Raw genomic sequence first — 20,894 nt, forward strand, 5'->3', positions numbered from 1 at the left:
TTTAGAAAGAGAATATACTTTCCAGATAGGAGGTTGAATCACATGCTGGAATGAAATGCAATGATTTTCCATATACAAGAGTGACATAGAATGATTAAGTTCATATACTTCATGAATTTCCTCTTAAACACTTGACTCAAAATAGATTCAAGCCCTCTGGACAAGATGCAGCCAGAGATATGATGAGCTAAAAACATTACATATAAGAATAATCTCTGTTTACCCTCTTCCGGGACTTTAGGTAAGAATACAAAAATTCAACCACCCTTGAGCAGGATGACTCGGGATGAATTGGAGGACAGTTTGTTTCGTCTTCGTGAAGAGCACATGTTGGTGAAGGAGCTTTTCTGGAAGCAACAAGATGAGATCAAAAGGTACCCAGAGTTCTTACATCTTTAAAAGCTGTGTCTACATCAGACCTTCACTGTAATAAACAAAAAAGAATACATCTTCCTGAGATGTCTACACCAGAAAACAGTTCAAATGGCGAGGATGGTTAACTCCAAAAATTGTTTTCGAAGCAATATTGCTTTGTTTTCTTGCCAAATGCATCAATAGTCTGTGGCCATTAGTTCATAAAGCATCATCAGAGCTATTCCAACCCAGAGAGCAAGAGACTGGGCAGGCTTCTGCCCTGGTCACAAAAGAGAGAATGGGGACAGGGGAACGGACAAAATCACAAAGGACTAAAGACTATAGGGGCAAGTAAGAAAAGGGGTTTTATTTATAAAGCAAAACTCAAAATTGCGTTGATCATTCCCTATATGCAGACATGTAATATGTGCTTTATATATGTTAACTCATTTAATATAATGAAAGAAGCATTATCAAGAAGGAAAGGGAGCACAAAGAGGTTATATAACTTGCCCAAGGACATAGCTAATGAATGGCAGAGCTGAAAGCTCTTAACTCCAAAATATACCCTACATAGTGATTTTAGGGTACTGGCTTTCAAAAGTGTGTCTTTTGGGTACAGACCTGGAAAGAAATCTGAGATGGAGAGTGGGTAGATAACTAGATGGGGAGAACAGGAGTTCTGAAAGTCTGGGGTTAATCTCTAGGACACATTTTAAAGATATTGGTGTCAATGCCTCCCAGCCAAAGACCATTAGGAACATACCTATAGTTGGGCAAGTTTGGGTTTTTCTTGTGGTAGCTAGAAAAGTGCACACCATGGGCATCTCAGTAAGACTGTGTTAGAAAGAGTCTATCATAGGATTTGGGCTTCAGCTGGGTGGTTTAGGGGAGGCTCCAAGGTAACAGAAATTTGCTCTAGACTTGATACTGTCAGAAAGCAGGGACAATTTTGTGTTTTGATATCTCAGTAAATCTTACCTACAGGGAGGCTAGACTAGAGTGAGGCTAACGCTGTAATTGGGAAAGCAGCAGCAGTCACTCCGGTTAGCCAGGAGAGAGTATGTTTGGTATTTTGTGGATGAGACAGTGACCTTGCTTTCGTCTGAGCTGAGACGGAAGTGTGCAGCAGACTTCTTTGGTATCACTCAGTCGTGGTCTCAGAGTGGCCATGTGTGATGTTGGTGTTCTGTGAGATTACATCCAAAAGCACAATAACAGGGCCTAGCTGTGAATGTAGCTGTGAATGCCAGGCCACTTTCAAACAACACTGAGGACTAGCTATGTCCCACCAATTTCCCAAAGTCAGCAGCAGCTTTTTGCTTTCTCGATGGTAACCCCCAAGAGTGGTTCAGAGTTTCATTTAGAATTTACGAGATAGCAGGTTTCTGCTGTTTGCCATCACACTTCAGAGTTGGAGATCCTTTATTATATTGTGGAGAACTTGAGAATCCAGTGAAGTCAGATGGTTACATGGGCCAAGGGATCTTGTTTCTTGGTTGATAACCAAAAAGTACTTGAGGTTATAGAGAGTAAGTGACTAAACTGGATACTATCCCCTCTGACTTTGGGCAAGTTACCCCATGGACTGTAGCCCACCAGGCGCCTCTGTCCATGGGATTTCCCAGGCAAGAACACTGGAGTGGGTCGCCATTTCCTTCTCCAGAGGATCTTCCTGATCCAGGGATCAAACCCACATCTCCTGCATGTGGGTTTGATATCTCAGTAAATCTTACCTGCAGGGAGGCTAGACTAGAGTGAGGCTAAAGCTGTAATTGGGAAAGAAGCAGCTTTATTTGGACATAATGATGCATAATAATAATTGCTAACTCCTCCAGGACTTCCCCTGGAGAAGGAAATGGCAACCCACTCCAGTGTTCTTGCCTGGAGAATCCCAGGGACAGCGGAGCCTGGTGGGTTGCCTTCTATGGGGTCGCACAGAGTCGGACACGACTGAAGTAACTTAGCAGCAGCCAGGACTTCCCTGGTGACTCAATGGTAAAGAATCTGCTGGCCAATGCAGGAGATGTGGGTTTGATCCCTGGATCAGGAAGATCTCCTGGAGAAGGAAATGGCAACCCACTCCAGTATTCTTGCCTGGGAAATCCCATGGACAGAGGAGCCTGGTGGGCTACAATCCATGGGGTTGCAAAAGAATGGGACACAACTTAGCAACTAAACAACAACCTGTGCTTACAGTGCACCATCACTAAGTCCTTTATATATGTTAACTTATTTAATCCTCATAAAAATACAATGCATGCGTGCGTGCTAAGTTGCTTCAATCATGTCCTACTCTTTGCAACCCTATGGACTGTAGCCTGCCAGGCCCCTCTGTCCATGGGATTCTCCAGGCAAGAATACTGGGGTGGGTTGCCATGCCCTTTTCCAAACAATCCAATGGGCAGGTACCTGTATTTATAGATGAGGAAACTGAACCCAAATGGTTAATGACATGCCCCAGGCAACGTAGTCAATGTCGGAGCTGGCAGGCAGTGGGATCACAGAATCTGATGGTAACATTTAAAAGTATGATTTCAGGTCAAGATAATAAATAGTGATTGACTGTCCATTGTAGGTAATGCTCAATGTACCCAGGGGGACTAATACAGGAATAATTTTTAGAGTGAGCACATATACGGGAATGTGTGAACAGTTGGGACTGGAGAAGTAAATATTAAAATTTCTACTTATATTTAATTATCTCCTGTTAACTTAGTATTTTTGTTTATGGTTTATAATGACCATGGTGTATTAATACAGAAGACATAATTTAAAAATAAATATACAGAATTATATAGAGAGCCTTCTGTATTAATACATCATGGTCATTGGGGGCAGAAAATTAATTTTATATCCGAGATCAATTCCCAATTCAGATTACTTGCCACCACATAAACTGTAGAGAGAATCGCTGTCATAGAAGAAGGCACGGTCGACCAGCTCTCCTTTTGCCCACAGGATGAGAACAGCCTTGCTCCGGCTAACCGCAGCAGGCCGGGGCCTGCGGGCCGAGGCGGCCGCGGCGGAGCCTGAGCTCCGGGAGCCCGCTGGACGGCGGCGGAACGCAGAGTGCCGGCAGCGCCCCCTCAAGCACCAGCGCCGCCCGCTGCCCGGGCTCCAGCTGCAGTTCCAGCGCGTGGGCCCCCCTGCTCCCCGCCGCACCCAGCCTCGCGTCCACACGGGACACAGACAGCTCCACACCGCCGGGGCACCGGAGGCCGAGAAACCCAAGAGAGGTGAGGCTCGGGGCCAAGTCCCCGACAGGGTCAAAGCGCTGGAAGGATTGATTTGCCAGCCGCATTTTCCTCCCACTGCTGTATTCCGCCCACCACCCCCATTTTGCTCTTTTGTTCTCGTTCCTCTCTACTCCCCAAATCTTTTTTTTTTTTTTCCTGAGTAGGATGTCAGGTTCAAAATTCTCACTTCACCATGAGGTTCTATTGAGAGGAGAACCAGACAATGGAAAAGGGAAAGTTGCTGGTCACGTTTTGTAGGGATCAGAAAACATCACTTTGATGACCTGCTCAGGTGTGAGTGACAGTGAGCTTAAGACCTGCCCCTCTCCTGGGACTACGGGACTCTGGGCAGAGTGATTTGTGCCTCCACAATTGGGGTTCTTCATCTTTTGAGGGGGGAAAGGGCCTCCTTTGAAACCATGAGCAAAAGCTAGGCCTCCTCCCAAGAAAACTGCCCATACACATAGACAAACTTTGCATACAACTGCATGGGTTCAGAGATTCCCAAAGCCCATTCCTGAAGTCCAGGCTTAGAAGTCAGGCTGCTAATTGAGGAGCTGCAGTTTCTCCTCTTCCTGTATCCCAAGTGGCTAAGTGTCTCTTACTGCTATGGAACCCAGCGCTGAATTAAATAAGTGCTGTGTGTGCCTCCTTCACCTGGCTTACTCATCCCTATTTGAGATTCATGGAAATAAGGTGTCTTGGCCCTGGGGACTCAGTGTTAGGTTTTGTTCAGCACAGTTCTATATTTTCAAGCTCCCTTCTTGAGCCAACAAAATCTTTGTGTAAACAGCTAAAAGGAGAAAAACTAAAAAATTTGTTTGAAGTTCAGCTCAGTTTAACTTCAGCACTATAGAATACCAGTTATATACTAGGCACTAGAAACAAAGATACGTAAGAGTGGACACACAGTCCCTGCTCTTTCTTCTTCCCATTTATTCTTACTTACCTGAGAGCCTATGGTCCTGCTAACTTATTAAATCAGTAATGCAAGAGTAAAACCTGAGAACCCCTCCTCTGGGATTATTGGTCATATAAGGACTTCCCCCAGGTCTCAAGTCTCCCTGCCTTCAGCACTTGGGGTTCCATTTCTAGCCAGAGTTCTGGAGAAATCTCTTGCCAGAGGCTGCATCTTCTGTCTATAAACTTTCAGAGTCAAGGGACAGGCTGAGCTACACAGCCCCTCCCACATTCAAGGAACATGTGAGAAATGAAGAAGCCAGAGGTGAAGGATTCAGTGAACCCAGCGAACTGTGAGTTCTCTTCTATCCTGTGCTCTTACTCTTTCACCTTTAATTGGAAAACCTTTATTTGGGGAACAAGTGAACCCTGCCACTTTTGAGTCGTTCCAGCATTATCAGAGAAGATGAAAGTCATCCCTAGGTCAAATTCCAACTTCATTGCTTAAAAATGGAAAATAAGCACCTCTCTGTCTTCCAAGGAAAGGAAAATAAAGGCCTTTCCTTAATTGAAGGTATTCCTTCTCCGTATATTTACCCCCTTAGGTCATAATTAACTTATATTTCTGTTTGACACTGGAAAGCTACACTTCGTAAGATTATCCTCCACACATGCCAAGATTACTAACTCTTCTAATTAAATATATATATATATATGTGTGAGAACCTAGTTCTAAACCCCTATAACAGGGGTTTCTATTTATTTGTGTGTGTTAAATGTTCCTAATTCTAAGAGAAAAATCTCTTTTAGCAAAGTCATATGACTAAGGTCATTGGTCTCTGCATGCCTAACAGTGCCCACCTTATGACCAGCGATACTATGCAAGTGGAAGAACCACCCAAGTCTCCTGAGAAAATGTGGTCCAAAGATGAAATTTTTGAACAGAGAAGGTCTTTGGAGAGTACACAGAAGGCCACAGAACTTCGGTAAGAGTGTGGAATTCCATGTCCCAAATGAACTGAAAAAGATTCTGCTTGGCACCTTTCACCCATCTCAGAGGAATAGAGAATTTTGGGGATTAAATTCACGCTGAGAAGTAGGCCTGGAGGCAAAAGTAGATTACGGAATCAATTACCTTGAAAGGGATATTTATGTATAAGAAAAGTTTTGCTTCGCTTTATAGAAGGAAAAATATTTCATCCTTATCAGCAGATAGGGGTTCTCAGCCCCCATTCTGCTTCAGCCCCTGGAAAACTTAAAAAATAGACTTAATTTTTTTAGAGCAGTTTAGGTTCACAACAGAGTTGAGCATAAAGTAGAGAGGTTTCCCATATACCTCCCCGTCTGACCTTCCCCTCCCTCCCCGACACACCCAAACCTCCCTCATTGTCAACATCCCACAGCAGAGGAATACATTTGTTACAATGAATCAGTCTACAGGGACACATCACAAAAATCACCCAAAGTCCATAACTTACCTTATGGTTACTCTTGGTGTTGTGCATTCTGTGGGTTTGGACAAATATTTAATCCCGTGTGCACTGTTAAAGTAAGTTTCACTGCCCTGAAAGTCCTCTGTGCTCTGCCTATCCATCCCTTCCTCCCCTCCTCCCCCTGGCACCACTTTTACTGTCCTCATAGTTTTGCCTTTCCTGGAACTTCATCTCATTGGAATCGTACAGTATGTTGTTTGTTTAGATGGGCTTCTTTCACTGAGCAATGTACAGTTAAGTTTCCTCCTTTTCATGGCTTGATAGTTCATTTCTTTTTAGCACTGAATCACATTTCATTGTCTGGATGTATCACAGTTTATTTAGCCACTCACCTATTGAGGAACATCTTGGTAGCTTCCAAATTTTGACAGTTTGAGTGAAAATGTTGTAAAATCCACATTCATGTTTCTGTATGGACATAAGTTTTAAACCTGAAGACTTTTTAAAACCGCAGATGCCTGTGTCCCACCCCAGAGACTCCCTTTCAATTAATTGGGGGTGGAGTTGAGGCAGTGTTAAGATTAAAGATTGCACCAGATGATTCTAATAACCATCTAGGACTGGAAATCACTGACAGAGAGTCTAGTGAACCCAAATCCTCCCCCAGTGCCTTTCAAATAAAGGAAACATGGTCCCTTAGGTTCAGAAATAACGATCTTCCTTTGTACCCCTGTCCGTATCCGCAGAGGGGAAAGGTCCTTCACTCTCTCCATTCACAGATGGTATTTTAGTACTGTCTTCTTTCTCCAGAGCTTCCATTAAAGAGAATATACAGCTGATTCGACTTAAGAAGCTCTTACATGAAAGGAATACCTCTTTGGCAGTGACAAAGGCGCAATTAACAGAAGTTCAGGCCGTGAGTTGCCATCTTCAGCTGTGCTTTTTGGGGGGAGGGTGTGAAATAAATTAGTTAAGAAAATTGTGTTATTTTCTCCATCTTACACATGGGAGACCAGATAGGAAAGAAGCTGAGTTGCTTGTCAAAAGTCACAAATCTACAGGTGATGTTCAAATCCAAGCCTTACAACTCAAGCCCTGCCCATGAAGGTGGAATTAAGTGGGGACAACTTGTGTCAGATTAAGTTCCAAGCCAGAGACCCCAACCAGAGTTTAACTGAACTTGGGAAGCCAAGAGCAGTCATAGGAGAGGAAGGAAACCAGTTTACTGAGCACTTTCTATGTGATAGACTCTGTCCTAGGTACATAGAGTCATCTAAGCCGGACAATAACCGTCAAAGTAAGTTTAACAGGTAATGTTGAACAGGTGAGGGAACTGAGCCACAGAGAAGTTAAATAACTTGCTCAAGTTATTAAATAAGAGGAAGAGCAGAATTTGGGTCCAGGTTCATCTGGAATCAAGGCTCACACTCTTCTCACTACCATGCAATAGAAACTCATATCTGAATGGTAGAAATAGAGCACCAAGAGTCTAAATAATAAATTGGCACCATTATTTTACTGAATAAACATTAATTGACTACCAGGAACTGTGCAAAGCACTGGATACAAAGGTTAAAAAGATAATACAGCTCCTGCCTTCAAGGAACTTGTAAAAGTGAGAAGACAAGATATAGACAAGTACAACTATCCCCAAGCAGGGTATGAGAGGGAAGCAAAAGACAGGGTCATTGGATCCACCAGAGGATGGGCTGCAGGATCTGAAGAGGATTCATTAGGGATTCTACTCCTGAGCTGAACACTGACAGTTTAGCATGTGTTAATGAGTGTGCAAGAGAAAGAGAAGGGCTTTCCAGGGGTAGAGTGGTGTAGGCCAAGGCACAGAGGTGAGAAACATCAGGGAGCAGGTCATGGAGCTCTTAGCAGGAATTTAGACTTTATCCTATAGACAGTGGAGAGCTGCAGAAAAGTTTTAAGCAAGTTGATCGTCAGTTTTTTCCCCCAAAGAGATCACTTTGCCTTTTTTTTAATGTCCAAAATACTTTGAAATACATTTTAATAAAGAAATGATACTTTCAAAAAACTATTATAAAGTACTAATAATGATTAATTCTGAGTAGCGGGATTATAGATGACTATTACAATAGTACTTACACTTTTCTGAAATTTTGAACTTCTCAAAAATGACAAAACTACTAGAAAGATGACCTGGCAGTAGGGTGAATGATAGGTTGGCTGATATAAGACTGAAGCCAAAGAAATCAGCAAAAAAGACGAGTGCAGTGATCCAGGGGATTCAGGAAGAGGGTCCCAACCAAGGCAGTGAAAGAGGCTTACAGAGAAAGGACTGTGTTAGAGGTCCAGAACTAGAAGAATAGACTTTATCACCAAAGTAGAGTGGTGAAGGAAAGGAGAAGTAAGAGGTAACTCCTGCATCTCTAGCTTGGGTGATTAAAGGATGGTGGTGCCATTCAGTGGGATTAGCTACAGTTGATTCTGCCCTTGGTATGTCTATTTTGATGAGGACTAAAGGCATCTTTTGGAGAAGGCAATGGCACCCCACTCCAGTACTCATGCCTGGAAAATCCCATGGACAGAGGAGCCAGTCCATGGGGTTGCTAAGAATCGGACACGACTGAGCAACTTCACTTTCACTTTTCACTTTCATGCATTGGAGAAGGAAATGGCAACCCATTCCAGTGTTCTTGCCTGGAGAATCCCAGGGATGGGGGAGCCTCGTGGGCTACCGTCTATGGGGTCGTGCAGAGTCAGACACGACTGAAGCGACTTAGCAGCAGCAGCAGCAAAGGCATCTTTGGGGCTTCCCTGATGGCTCAGCAGTAAAGAATCTGCCTGTAATGCAGGAGGCCCAGGTTTGATTCCTGGGTCAGGAAGATTCCCTGGAGGAGGGCATGGCAACCCACTATAGTACTCTCGCCTAGAGAATCCCATAGACAGAGGAGCCTGGCAGGCTGCAGTCCTTAGGGTCTCACAGAGTTGGACACAACTGAAGCAACTTAGCACAAAGGTATCTTTATAACGTCAACCTCCCAAACTGTATTTTGTAAGAACTGCGCATATGCCTGTATTCTTTTGAGTTGAATAATTTTGGTAACACTGAAAGGATGGGAAATCTGGAAAGGAAGATATTTTAAAATCATATGGATAAATAGCTGTATTTGTGGAATTATATATTTTAAAAATCCATCCATTCCTCCATTGCATTGAAGGGAAAAAGGGAGAAAGCCATTCTAAATTGAAGGTCCTTACCCATATTAGTGGTAGTGTAAAGATGACCTAAAGTGGTGAATACTTTTTTTAAATGTAGGTTTTACAGCTTGTTTTTTAAAGCAGTTTTCATTTCTAGTCATATTTTATTACACATATACTAAGATAAGTTTTCATCCTCTTAATCTCTGTCTTAATCGCTATCAGTGATATGAGGTCAGTAGTGCAGACTCTGGAGTCAGGCTGAGGTATAGCTCTCCCTCAGTCTCTTGAAAGCTGTGTGATTCTGGGCAAGTGACTTAGCTCTCTGAACTTTGAGTTTCTCATTTTTAAAGTTTAGGTAACAGTACCTCTCAGATTTGCTGTAAATATTAAATGACATGTGTGAAAGAATTATGATGATCATAATATAAGAGATAATGAAACACACAGTAACATGTAACACAGAGTAATTACTCAGCCAATAATAGTAGCTGTTGCTGTGAGTTTGGTTATTGTTGTTATTTCTGTTTCCAAAACTGTAAAGTGACCTTTCTGAAGCATGATGAGTAAAGAGATAGCACCTAGTTTGAAAATAAGAATACACTTTCTTGGAAAATCCACCAAGTGCAATGCAAATTTGCATAACTGACCCTTGTAAAGAAACGCCATGATCTATTATATTCACAGACTGCCTGGCAAGCTAGATCAGGGAAAGGGAGCAGCAGTTAGTAAACCAGCACACAGATTGACTTGATTTATGGGAAATGTTCATAACATCTTTTAAATATTTAAACATTTGTATTACAGAGATAAATATCAAAATAAATATCAACTTGGTATATCAATAGGATAACATCTATTTCTTTCTTTCAGGCATATGAAACTCTGCTCCATAAGGTACTTAATAAAGATTCCTTAAATCTCTGTTTCTGGATAATCAGAGGAATGAAACCCAAATGAATCTTCAAGTAACGTAACACCAGAATTTAGCCAACTAAATCAAATGTAATTTTATTAAGACAAATGATACTGTCACTATTATCAGAAAATACAGATTGCATTGTTTTCACAAAAATTAAAATGTAAGGTCTGAAACAGTATTTTTGAGCCTATTGCTACAGAGACTTTTTCCCAGGAGTAGTCCTCTAGCATGCCTGAGGTGGTGAGATATAGCAAAATTGTTGTGAACCTTCTCTGGAGTTATTAAATATTTGTACCTCTGTGAGTGGGGTACAGGTGAAGCTAGGTAAACGTCCATGATTAAGAGTCACTAAGGTCGAGTTCCTTACATGATCAGCCACAGCTGTTCCTTTCAGAAGGCTCCATCAGAAAAATGCATTTAACTTCTAGAGTTAACATGTCACTTTGCTAGGTGCACAAAGGGAAATATGTCGTCGTAAAAAGCATTTAAGTGTCTTAGAAGATAAAGGCAATTGAGAAAGGTGGCACTTTACTTAGAATTAGGGCTGAGTTTGAACTTCGGGAAAATCAAGGCTCCAGTGATGAATTAGTTTCCCAGAGTGGAAAATCCTCACCAACAGGGAAATGATACTTTCTGAGAAATGCTAGGGTAAGAAACAAGGTTATTTTACAGTGCAAAGGACCATGCTTTAAATCAAAACCCTTCTTTGAGACATCCATTAGGGAATGCTGATGCTGGGATTGTTGGTTTCTTGAGACCCCTCCTGCTGAGTGTTATAAACATTCCCAGAGCAACTTTCCTTTTGCCCCAGAATCAGGGAATCCTGGGCGCAGCCCACGATGCCCTCCTCAACCAAGTGAATGAACTTAGGGCGGAGCTCAAGGAGGAGAGCAAGAAGGCTGTGAGCTTGAAGAGCCAAATGGAAGATGTGTCCATCCTGCAGATAACCCTGAAGGAGGTAAATAACAATAATTGAAAGATACCATCAATTGTATGTTACATCCCAATTTCAAAGATGTTAAAAAGTGTATCTGAGCAAAAATATGGGTATTTTTCTTTTTTTCAAATGAGAAAAATGAGGTTCCAAGTGATTGAATAATTTGCTCAAGATTACAGTATTGTAATGGTGTAAAACTAGAAAAACACTGGGGTTTACATTTACATCTGGCTTCCCTGGTGGCTTAGTGGTAAAGGGCTTCCCTGGTGGCTCAGAGGTTAAAGCATCTGCCTCCAATGTGGGAGACCTGGGTTCAATCCCTGGGTCGGGAAGATCCCCTGGAGAAGGAAATGGCAACCCACTCCAGTATTCTTGCCTGGAGAATCCCATGGACGGAGGAGCCTGGTAGGCTACAGTCCATGGGGTCTCAAAGAGTCGGACACGACTGAGCGACTTCACCTTCTCCTTTAGTGGTAAAGAATCCACCTGCCAATGCAGGAGACACAGATTTGATCCCTGGGTTGGAAAGATCCTCTGGAGAAGGAAATGGCAACCCACTCCTGTTGTTCTGCCTGGGAAATCTTATGGACAGAGGAGCCTGTCCGGCTACAGTCCGTGGAGTCACGAAAGAGACGAACACGACTTCGCAACTAAACAACTATTCTCCAAAGTCTTTTCTCTTTTATAACGTTCTGCTGTTTCCGTCCCAGTAGAAACCCAGACATCATGAAAATTTAATTCGATAGTACGCCTCCCTCCTTATTCCCTGCCACAAACAAATATCTCTTTATTTATCAGGGTTCTTATCCTGCCCTTCCCCAAGAGCTCACAGTATAGTGTTTGTTTTAGAAGCCCCATATGCACAGGTTTCCAGTGACTCCGAAGACTCTACTGCCTTTTCTCTTTAAGAAAGGATTAAAAATGCACTCCTGCTGTGCCCGCCTGTGTTTACGTGGATCCCTAATCCCCAGAACCACTGTGTTTTGTTTTTTTTTCCCCACCCAACCCAGAACCACTGTTGAGATGGATAATACTGTCTTGTGAACCCCTGGGTAACTGTCAAGTCATGGTGCAGGCTCAGGTTCTGTATAAAATGCAAAAGAAATGTTTTTATTAACAATAAAAAAATTGAATTCAGGGAATCCTCATTAATTCCGATAATAATTTCTCTCCCACCTTAAATTGCTTCAGGTCTTTCTAGCTGAACGGATCTTCACAGACATGGGGATGAATATTGAAAATCTCCCCCACGAGTCCCATCCCGCAACAGAGAAGGGAGAACTTGTGCAAGGCAATGGATTTTAAAATTTCATCTCAAGCATTCTATTATCATTCTTAGTTTCAGGAGAGAGTTGAAGATTTGGAAAAAGAACGAAAATTGCTGAATGACAATTATGACAAACTCTTAGAAAAGTAAGAACCAAGTTTAGATCTCAGAACATTGTTTGTTATAAAAGACAGTTATAGAAAAGTGCAATCTGAATTTAAACAATAAAAATAATTCTTAGTCTTGATAAGGACACAGGGAAACTGGTACTCAACACAGTGAGTATATAAATTGACAGACTCTTTTAGGAAGAGAATTTGACCTTATCTATCAAAACGTTAAAGGTACATCTCTTTTGTGCCAGATAACCCATTTTTTGGAAACAAAAACTAAAGAAATCCTCGTGTGTGTGTGCAAAGATACCTCTGCAGTAAGAATGTTAAATATTCCTGCATTGTTATTTTAATCTGTAAAAGTAAAAAAAAAAAAATGGAAACAGTCAAAATTTCCTGAGAGGGATTGCCTACATAAATCATGTTGTACCCCCACACTGAAACAGTATAAAGTTATTAGACTTATATGCCTAAGATACACTGCTAAAAGAAAATATAAATTGCAAAATAATGTGTTGTGACTTAAATTATGTCATGTGTGTGGATCCCCAAACTTTTAATGAGATGAAAGGACTGAAATAGGGCTTTTATTCTAAATATCTCTATCATTTTAATTTTTCACAACAAATACATATTCATGTATTTTGAAATTAAAAATACTGTAAGTTTTACAAAATTAAACATTCCTTCTGACTAACGTAAGGACAGCAGGGTGTAGATTGGAGAGGTTACATGGGAGCATCCTGGGAAGAACTGACACTCTTCAATGCAGTGAAGTGTCAGCCTTACCCACTTTGAAGACTCCCTGTGACAGACATTACTGTTGGCCTCTTCCCTTCATCATTCATAACATTATCTTCTCAGATCATCTTGTAATGTATGGGCAGAAAGTGCCAAGAAATCTCAGTACTAGCTTAAGCAAGTTGTTTTTAGACCACATTTGTTAAAATGGTAAATAGGAAAAAGACACAAGTAGAAATAATTGCTTGATTGCACAAGCAGTTCACTTGTGTAAATAATTCAGTTGTGTCAACTTCACTTGTGTAAATAATCAGGAACTGTGTGTTTTACATTGAAGATGAGTCTGCCCTGTCACCTAGATATAGTGGTGTTCAGGATGCAGTCACCGAGAGTTTAGTTCCTGCCCTACAGTAGTAATTTACAATCTGATTCAAAGGTGAGCGTTCTCTAAACTAGCCACTGGTGAAGGTAGACAGAGGAGTAAGAGAAAAAGGAAATATTCTGTTCCTTATTTCTAATCTAACAGGCCTGAGAATGTCTTGGTACACAGTTCCCTGCCTAAAGCAAGCCTTCATGCTGGAGAAGTTCCCTGGGAAATAGATAAGACTTGGGTTGTTTGCTCAGGGGGTTGAGACTTAAACAGAAGTGATACTAAGCAACTCAGTAGGACCCAGAAGTTCCAAGGCAGTTGGTAAATGACAGTTACAGAGAAAGCAGGAGCAGAAAAAAACATGTTGGGAAATGAATGATGAACTAGGCCCAGGAGATGCTGAAACTGTGTAATAAAGACGTCCTGTCACCCAACTTTGAGTGTCCATCTGACAACTCTCCTCTCCCTCCTTACTTGCTGCCTGTTTTCAGCATGCTGGATAGCAGCAATCAGCCTCAGTGGAGCCATGAGCTTGGGGAACAGCTACAGCAGAAAGTCTCTCAGTTGCAGGATCAACTGGATGTTGAGATGAAGGAGAAGAGAGAAATCTTACTTCAGCTTTCACAAGAGAAAGGTAGGTCTCTCTCAAATGAGGCATTCTCTACATCTGGTAGGGGAGAAAGGAGCTTGGGCCAGCATTTCTCCAACCCCATCTCTTGATCTTATTTGTGTTTGGGGTGGGTTACTGGATAATTAGACTAAGAACATTGGTAGTCAGATCAGATTCACAATCAAGGAAGCATGACACCTACCTCACACGTATACTTTTCCCTACATGATGACTTTCCATGTGAGAGAACGCCACTTCTTAATTTGTAATGTTTTAAACCATTTATTGAAAGTATTGAAAATGAATTTTTCTGCCTTCTCATCAGTCATTTTAGGATGGTTGGAAAGTATTTTGTTTTCTTTTTTAGCATCTGATACCTGAAATTGAGAAGCAGATTATTGATCTTCATTACCACTGGCATTTCCCCCTGTCTTAATTCTTGTATCACAGTAGTTACTCTGAATATTTTTAAGTACTGTCAAAGAGACCTTTGTCTCCTCTCTTTTCGCTGGTCTGGACCTTGATATTTAGTCTTATCAAATTTATGTTTCATCATATTCTAGTATATTCACATGACAGAGTGGAGGAAAAGAAATATGACATCAAGAAAAACAGAGGCAGGAACCGTAAAAGAATGAAGCTTAGGAGTACTTGCTAAGAATCCTTGTAGTATGTATGAAGTATGAGTGAGGTCTTGTGGGTAATCTAATGTAACTTCCTCTCTAATGCCTGATAGTGAAATAATCAGTTTAAATGGTGATCACCTTCCTTCCCTGAAACACACATAGAAATGTCCAAATGTCCAGAGTGGGTGTGGAGGTGGGTGTCACAGGGAGCCAGTAGCTTAGAAGTCAGACCAAGTTGGGGAAGCATTGAGGAGATACTGTCAAAAATTTTGGACTACCTAGTCAGTCAAGTGGCTCTGATTTTTGCTGTGGTGGTGTTAGTACCCCATTCCATACTACAGCTCTGCTGATGTTTTCTGTTGTTTTTGGACTCCAAGTGTCAGCTCAGGGTCAATAAGCTAGAATCGCTTTGTAGAAATCAGAGAAAATTACTTCTCTAAGGGCAAGTTTATAAAATTAACTAAACATTAGTGGGAAAGTGTAATTCACATTTGGGCCAACTTTAGCCTGGTTGTTGGTAACAGAGTTTCAGCTTTCTGTATTTTTTTTCCTCAGCTCAAAACAAAGATCTGGAGCTTGAGGTCACCAACTTGCTTCAGAAGCATAAACAGAAAGTAGAGGATCTCCAAAATATAAGCACATTTTCCCAATCTCCTGACAGGCAATCTGCACCAGCCACTCACCCAGCTCTATTTCAAGAGACCATTCAGATACAGGTAAGAGCATCTTTAATCAAGCAAGTCTCCTCTACAGAGGGATACCTGGCAAATATCTGCTGAAAAGATGAAAGGACTAGAAAACTCACTGAATAACATTTTGTCCTGATTGAGGACACTGTTTGGAAGGGTATGAGAAGGTTGAGAGTAGAGACAGCCTCATGAACTGCGCAGACTTTTCCCACACTGTACAGCTCATAAGCTTTAGAATCTTTTCCAGATGAGGACTTGCAATGATCTGCTGAAGAGCAAACATCCATTGGAGGTTGTATAACTTACTCACTGCTTCTGCTGAACATGAGTAACTAGGGCAGAGAGCCTTGTGAAGTAACACAGGTTCTCTTCTACGTTTTGAAATAGATTCTGCTGCTGGTACTTTATGATTACCAGCAGCTACTTTAGACAATAGTTATTACTATACTACCATATTTATACTCTGTTTTACCAATGCTTTTTCCTCTGTAGCCCTGTGAACCAAAAAACCAGGAAGAAAAAAAACTGTCCCAGATGTTAAGTGAGTTGCAAGTATCGCATGCAGAGACCACACTGGAACTAGAAAAGACCAGAGACATGCTTATTCTGCAGCGCAAAATCAACGTGTGTTATCAGGTGCAAGGAAAGATGGTACAGGAAGGGGATAGATAAGCGGGCACACAGGAACCACATACAAAACTGGGAATGAAGCAAGACCCAAGTTTCCAGGGCTGTTGCAAGGTGATAGGCTGTCCTGTGCAAACACAAATGTGCTGTCTTTTGCACTTGAGGGCTCACACATCCCCATGGCACCTTGGCAATAGAAGCCAAAGGGGCCAGCTAATGAAAATGGCAAGTGGGGAGCTTCTGGGTTTAAATTTTGCCAGACCCAGGAAAAATACTACCTCTTGGCACTAACAGCACAACTGGTCCTGGAGGAGTCTGTAAGGAATCCAAGCCTTTTTCTAGTGGATGAATCTGCCCTGCTAAGGGGGTAGTAGAGTCTCCTTTACCCACGAAGTACCACCTTTTTATCTGGGCCCTTCGGTTCTGGGCCACTGAGATAGCGAAGTTCAGACATTATTTCGTTTCAGGAGGAACTGGAAGCAATGATGACAAAAGCCGATAATGAAAATAAAGATCACGAAGAAAAACTGGAGAGGTTGAACCAACTCCTAGACCTCAAGAACAAGCGTATCAATCAGCTGGAAGGTATTTTAAGGAGCCATGGCCTTCCAGTATCTGGCAAGTCTTAGTAGTTTGTTCATTTCATCTTAGGGTCTGTCGCATGGCTAAATGCCTTTGCTGCCCTCTGCACCTGTCGAGAGGGCCCCCTCTGTGTCTCGGTATATGACTTAGCCTTTCTGTTCTTTATCCTACCATCTTTGTTATTTTAATACATGGCCAGCAGCTTCTTTTCCTGCATCACATCAGGGTATTTTCTCTGATTTCTCTGGAGATTTTCTACAGGGCCCAGACATTGCAGAATCTACTCTGAAAATCAGTGTATCACTGTTGGTCCTAAGGTGAGTGAGGGCCTTCTCTCAAGATTGTTTCTTGAAGCCAGGCCTAGATCACAGTGTTTGTGAGATAATAGAACTTCACCACTCCTCTCTCATCATCTCTTTCTATGATTTCTCTCGGAAAGTTCCTGAATTCTTTGTTGCAGTTTGTGGATGTCTACAAAGCAGTGTAGGTGGCTGGACACTTATGCAAATTTTATAATGTGATACTTTCTATGTTTAGTTCAGTATACTGGTGACCAGGATCTGGTCTCCAGCCTTACATGGTGAGAAAATTGGCTTTGTTATTACACTCGGTGGTGAGAGACCTGACTCATATTAACCAAATGCACTAAAGACTGAGATTTATACCAGAATGTTAATTTGTTATTCTAGGATAGTGGCTCTTTCACTGCTGCCTTGAGAATATGCTCAGGGCAACTTTTTTCTGGAAAAGCAGAATCAATAAGGATACTGAGTGAGCATGAAACTAGAGTAAAGGGAGGTGGGTCATCCAGCATGACTTATGTATACCAGGGTAAGTCTGTTAAAAGGTCCCTGCCAAGTAACAAAGGAAATCCTTTGTATTGAAATTCTCCTGTCTTTCAGATTCAGGATCTTTCTCCCAGGATAGTGCAGTGTAATACCCTTACCTACTTCTGAAGATTCATTTGCTTTAACTTATAGTTCCTTCATTACTGATAAGGCTAAAGAGTTTTTCTTTGTTTACCAGTTGTTTGTATTACTTGTTTTGAGACTTGCCTGTCTTGCCTGTCCCTGCCCTTAACCCTTTTCTTAATAGTATATTATTAATTTTTAGAAGCTCTTTATATGCTAGAATTTATTGACTTTGTATCATGTAATGCAAACTTTTAATGTTTTCTTTAGTTCTATTAATCTTATCAATTAAGAAACTGCTCATCAGTGCCTGTATCCCACTTCTGGGCAGGAAGACATTCTGATGTACCCCAAATATCTTTATTCTACTACTTTAACTCTTGAAATAGGACCCTTGTCATCAACACACTGTGACAACTCAGATACTCCAATTTGAAGCAGACTATATATCATCTCAGGTTGGTTGGATATGGGAGGTAACACACAGATTTAGTGGACTGTCTCACCTATCTTTATTTTATATCTTATTGCCAATATTTTAAACCTCTTTCCAGTAAGCGCCCTCCCTGATTTTTACTCTATTACTCTTTGATTTAAAGTGGATTTTTTGGCCTTCTTACAATAAAATCAAATTCTTAACAGAATGAAGAGTCTTGTGATTGATCTGACTGGAAAAGAGGAATCATATCTTAATGGAGCCCAGTGTAATGTAATAGACACTGACTGTAACTTGCTATTCTCTCCAGGGCCAATATCCCAAACTTTTGGAAATATCTACATTTTGTGTTTCTGTGCTTCTGTAATGAAATTATCAGTTAATTCATAGGATCCTGCTGTAAGCAAAAACAGTGTCATCCATGGATGAAACTGTGCCTCTAGTGTTAGCAGTATAACCTCCTGAGGTTAGCATTTACTTTCCAATTTAGTTAAAATAGGCATTGGATTATTTGGCCATCAGAATCCAAAGCACCAGGTTGTCATTCTGCTGCTTTTCTTTTAAAATCACATGGTTTCCTGAAATAGTCACAATCTGGACTTCCACCATGGTTTTTATTCTCTTTCTACCTTCCTTTACCTTAAGGAAGAAACTTCCTACCTTTTAATGGATAGGCAGTTTTCTTTCCCCTCTAGAACAGCTTAAAGACGTGGCTTATGGCACCCGACAGTTGCCGTTATGTCTGAAACCACTGCCAGCCTATGAAGATGAGGATAAAGTGGACATTTCTCCACGGCATCAGAGTGAGAACCTTTTTGAACTGCACATCCATCAGGCCTTTCTGACCTCTGCTGCCCTGGCTCAGGCTGGAGACACTCAACCTATCACTTTCTGCACCTATTCCTTCTATGACTTTGAAACCCACTGTACCCCACTAGTTGTGGGGCCACAACCTCTCTATGACTTCACCTCCCAGTATGTGGTAGAGACAGACTCCCTCTTCTTGCACTACCTTCAAGGGGCTTCAGCCCAGGTTGATTTACACCAGGCAATAGCCAGTGAGCACCACACCCTTGCAGCTGGATGGATTTGCTTTGACAGGGTTCTAGAGACTGCAGAGAGAGTCCACGGCTCTGCCACACTTACTGGTAAGTGCTGTCAACCTCCCTCAGTTGCCAGGATTAATGTGGCATTTCCCACAGTGCTGGTGGTTTCCTATTTTCTTCTCCCTTTATTCTTGATCCTTGCCACACCATCTGTGCCTCTATGCTTTTCATACTTTCTGCTACCCAGGAACTGGTGGAGAAGTCTTTGGGGTGCTAGAGTACTGGATGAGGCTGCGCTTCCCCATAAGATCCAGTCTACAAGCATACAATAAGCGAAAGAAAGCCCAGGCATACTTGGCAGCCAATGGGCTTGGAGCCTGGGAGGCCCAGAAGGATGAGGTGAGAAAAAGGATGAACCCATGCATCTCAGAGGACACTCAGTCAAACAGCTCTTGAGAACAGCTCAGTCTTCCACTGTCAATAAGTACTTGTTGAATGTGAGTGAAAGACAAAAACTGTCACACCACAACTAGTCTAGATCCTTCCCTCGGTCAAGCTTGAGTTTGAAATGAAATCATGCCCTTGCAGCTAGCTACATCTCCTTTCTATAAACAAAGTGGCTTCTCTGTTCCACTGTCTAAGATGAGGCCTGAGAGCCAGCATCTCCCCGAGAGAGTTATCTGCCAGAGCCAGTTTGAAAGCAGGTGAAAGTCATTGACTAGGCATCTCTGTTTCCCAGTCAAGATTCAGCAGTTCTTTGGGTCATAGCTTTTCCTCATCGAGGGCTCTGGGCTTCACCTGCAATGAGTCTCTCAGCCTGCCCTTTTCCTCAATCCAAGACCAACATCTTTTCAGTCCAGATCGGGGACATGGAAGAATCAGAATGAGCTGCGGGTGGAAATCATCCGATGCTGTGGCCTCCGGAGCCGATTGCTGGGAGCCCAACCCAGTCCTTACGTCATGTATCGCTTCTTTACCTTTTCTGACCATGACACCACCATCATTCCGGCCAGTAACAATCCCTGCTTCAGAGACCTGGCTCGATTCCCAGTGCTTGTGACTTCTGACCTGGATCAGTATCTGAGGCGGGAGGCCCTCTCTGTGTACGTTTTTGATGACGAAGACTCAGAGCCTGGCTCGTACCTTGGCCGAGTCCAAGTGCCCTTGCTTCCTCTTGCACAAAACAAATCCATTCAAGGTAGGAGTTCAAGGTTATTACATATTTATGCTCTGCCCAGTGTCCTCTCCCTGTCCTAATTCTACTTTTCTTGCTTGGAATAGTCTCTCTTAGAACTCGCTGAAAGGATTTGAGAAGACTGTGAAGAGCAGCAGAGAAGACTTAGAGCCTCGCTAATCATATGGAAACACTGGCTTCTGCTGCTGCTCTTCAGCAACAGAAGGAAATCCCCGAGTGGGTAGACCCACCACTCTGCAGTCCATACCTCTGTGTCTGAACCAACATTTTCCATTTCTGTAGTGCTTTCCAGTATTCGTTTTTACTTAAGGTCTATTATTTCTCGGCACATGGCTAGATATCAGATTTTAAGTTGTGTCTGTAACATTTCATCATAATTCTCTTGCTTCTTTTAAACATTAAATCCAAATGAGTCTTCCATGCCATGCCATGACAAATTTCTTGGATTCTCCTCCAACCCCAGTATGAAGCTGAACTTCATGCTACCTTATCCTACATTCATACCCAGGGTTGTACAGGTTGTACAAGAAGGGTCAACTCTCTTAGGAAGTGTGGATGGTTACAGTCAGTATTGACCATATTAAAAAAGCTTTGTTCCAGGAAGTATGTGAGGCCTCCCTTCTCCCAATATCACGAGTGCTTTAAAAAAAATAAGAGAAGAAGCTGACTCTTCTGCTCACAACTCATCCTTTGCCAAAGAGAGGCAATGTGAGCCATCTGTGAAATTA

At 42.0% G+C, this 20,894-nt stretch overlaps 1 protein-coding gene across 1 annotated transcript in view; it reads left to right on the plus strand.

The window, feature by feature from the left end:
• Positions 248 to 20,894, plus strand: part of RPGRIP1 (retinitis pigmentosa GTPase regulator interacting protein 1) — a 45,009-nt gene continuing 24,362 nt past the window's right edge. Inside the window, exons 1-15 of the mRNA XM_018054554.1 lie at positions 248 to 374; positions 3,316 to 3,593; positions 4,747 to 4,846; positions 5,348 to 5,479; positions 6,737 to 6,842; positions 9,968 to 9,991; positions 10,828 to 10,974; positions 12,293 to 12,366; positions 13,936 to 14,078; positions 15,236 to 15,396; positions 15,862 to 16,005; positions 16,464 to 16,581; positions 18,621 to 19,073; positions 19,219 to 19,370; positions 19,827 to 20,169. Coding sequence (XP_017910043.1) covers positions 277 to 374; positions 3,316 to 3,593; positions 4,747 to 4,846; positions 5,348 to 5,479; positions 6,737 to 6,842; positions 9,968 to 9,991; positions 10,828 to 10,974; positions 12,293 to 12,366; positions 13,936 to 14,078; positions 15,236 to 15,396; positions 15,862 to 16,005; positions 16,464 to 16,581; positions 18,621 to 19,073; positions 19,219 to 19,370; positions 19,827 to 20,169 — 2,473 coding nt within the window. The 5' untranslated portion in view covers positions 248 to 276. The remainder of the gene's footprint in view (positions 375 to 3,315; positions 3,594 to 4,746; positions 4,847 to 5,347; positions 5,480 to 6,736; positions 6,843 to 9,967; positions 9,992 to 10,827; positions 10,975 to 12,292; positions 12,367 to 13,935; positions 14,079 to 15,235; positions 15,397 to 15,861; positions 16,006 to 16,463; positions 16,582 to 18,620; positions 19,074 to 19,218; positions 19,371 to 19,826; positions 20,170 to 20,894) is intronic.

Source organism: Capra hircus, chromosome 10 (genome assembly GCF_001704415.2).
Source record: "Capra hircus breed San Clemente chromosome 10, ASM170441v1, whole genome shotgun sequence".
Taxonomy (NCBI): Eukaryota; Metazoa; Chordata; class Mammalia; order Artiodactyla; family Bovidae; genus Capra; species Capra hircus.